This window comes from Nematolebias whitei, chromosome 14 (assembly GCF_014905685.2).
Source record: "Nematolebias whitei isolate Nwh7 chromosome 14, NemWhi1, whole genome shotgun sequence".
NCBI lineage: Eukaryota > Metazoa > Chordata > Actinopteri > Cyprinodontiformes > Rivulidae > Nematolebias > Nematolebias whitei.
Window position 1 is genome coordinate 2,026,903 of NC_056511.1, and position 2,382 is coordinate 2,029,284.

Sequence of the window (2,382 nt, forward strand, 5' to 3'; positions counted from 1 at the left end):
GTGTAGTTTCTATGGTCCAGAAGTGGTTCTATGGACCAGGTGTAGTTCTATGGTCCAGGTGTAGTTTCTATGGACCAGGTGTAGTTCTATGGACCAGGTGTAGTTTCTTTGGTCCAGGTGTGGTTCTAAAGACTTTCTTCAGTCGGACTGAAGAAGTCTTTCGGCTGAAAGACGAAACGTTTCTACAATTTTTCTGTTTTGTTTTTTGAATGTCCAGAGGACCAGACTGAGCTTTTTTAGATTCATTATTTACATTTACAAATTGGAATCTATCAGATAAATACGATTTAAACTATTTTAGAGTCGTTCCTGTAATTCCAATATCATGTCCAAAGCTCTCTCAGCTCAGTTAAATGTTGGACAGCAACAAAATACATCCTGGAGTTTTGTAGTTTCAAGTTCTTGAAGTTGTACCTTTTGAAGTTGCAGTCTCACGTAAAAAGAACACCTGGTCTCTATAAGTCCATGTCAGAAAGTGCTGGCGATCATAAGAATAAAGGTACATTACGATCTTGTAAATGATTTGACTTGAGTTTACAAATGTAGCACAACTGTTGACTAAAAGAACCTTTTTACATTAAACTACACATTGTTTTATTCTGTTCTTGCACCTAAAATATATTTTGACCCATTACTGTAAATCCTTGGTGCCCAGCTCATATTTTATACATCCCAGGTGATTTGGTAGATCATGAACCGCTGGAACCAGAATCACAAAGTTTTCAGGTTTTATTCTGAAACGATTAACTCTGCACAGACACAAACATTTGTATTTTATTTTTTATTAAAGCTTTTATTGGCAGTTTGATTTACTGGAAGTTGTTAAAGGTCCAAAAGGATCCTTGCATTTCCTGTTTCTTATTTTACATCCGTGACGTTCTGTTTCTGGAACACAGCTCTGATTTTCTGCCGGACCTCTTTGATCTGCAGTCCGTAGATCACGGCGTTGAGAGCAGGAAGTGCCACGTGGCCAAGAACCGCCGCCACCTTCCTGTGGTCGGCCAGCTGAGGGAAACGGTGCAGGATGACGATGATGAAGCCCGACGCCAGCAGGATGACGTAGACGATCAGGTGGGTGGCGCAGGTCTGCAGCGCCCGGCTGTTCAGCACCTTGTTCCTGCTGCTCAGACACACCACGGCGATCTTCAGGTAGGTGATGGTGACGCTGCCCATGGATGACCCCAGCAGGACCACGGTGTAGCCAAGGCCATAGATGTTGTTGATCAGGAGGTTCTCGCAGGAGAGGCTGAACAGAGAGGCGTTATCACAGAACAGGTTGAACACGAGGCGCCTGCAGCGGGACAGGCGGACGCTCAGCCCGACGAGGATCAGGACCAAGACTCCAGCAGATCCCCAAGCAGCCCACGATAGACCCACCACCATCCTGTGGGTCATGATGGCGGCGTATCTCAGCGGGTTGCAGATGGCCACATAGCGGTCGAAGGCCATGATCATGAGGACTGTGTGGGAGACGCTGGCGTGGAGGTGGACGCAGAAGGCCTGAACAGCGCAGACGATGTAATGGACGTAGCGCTCCGAGCTGGAGATGAGCAGGTCTCTGAGGATGTGAGGGATGATGATGGTGGCCCCGAACACATCGTTAATGCTCATGTTGCAGAGCAGCAGGTACATGGGCTGCTGGAGGCTCTGACTGCTGAAGGTCAAGACCACCAGGCCCATGTTGGACACCACGATGAAGATGTAGATCAGGAGGAGGAGGAGGAAGGCAGGCAGGGAGGACTCAGGGGTCACCTTCAGGGCCTCCAGGGTCAGGATGTCGCTGCTCAACGTCCAGTTGTTGTTCATGTTTCATCTGCAACACAACAACCGTGTTTGAAAGATCTGAGCCAACCTAAAATCAGACATTTGACTCCAACTGAACAAAACTTTATTTAAATTAAACCTTCAAACATAAACAAGTGTGAGAATTTAAACCAAAGTTAAAATGTTTCACTGATCACATCTTTATTTCTGCACAACAAACATCTTCTGCCTCCGTTTCCCAGAATGCTCCTCTGCTTCACCAACCTTCTCTGAGCTGCTCCAGCTCCAAACTCATCTTCTCTCCAGTGTGCCCGAGGACGCTGGGGGAACATTTGTGTGTGTGTGTGTGTGTGTGTGTGTGTGTGTGTAGGGTTGGATAACTCCAGTAATCAGAGGTGACCTGATGGACAATAAATGATTTAGTTTCTGTTCACATCAGAGTTCTGCAGGAGTTGTTTCTTCTCTCAAAACGAGTAAAGAAGTGGCACATTCATGGTCCGTGGGTCCACTGGTCCCACTCAAGGCCAATGGTTCCACTGGTCCCACTCAGGGTCAATGGTTCCACTGGTCACACTCAGGGCCAATGGTTCCACTGGTCACACTCAGGGCCAATGGGTC

At 47.1% G+C, this 2,382-nt stretch overlaps 1 protein-coding gene across 1 annotated transcript; it reads right to left on the reverse strand.

Annotated features, from left to right (window-relative positions):
• Positions 1-858: 858 nt before the first annotated feature.
• LOC119420760 (olfactory receptor 6M1-like) lies at positions 859-1,806 on the reverse strand. The gene has a single exon (XM_037688187.1). The coding sequence runs from the start codon at positions 1,804-1,806 to the stop codon at positions 859-861; it is 948 nt and encodes a 315-aa protein (XP_037544115.1).
• Between the last annotated feature and the right edge of the window lie 576 nt (positions 1,807-2,382).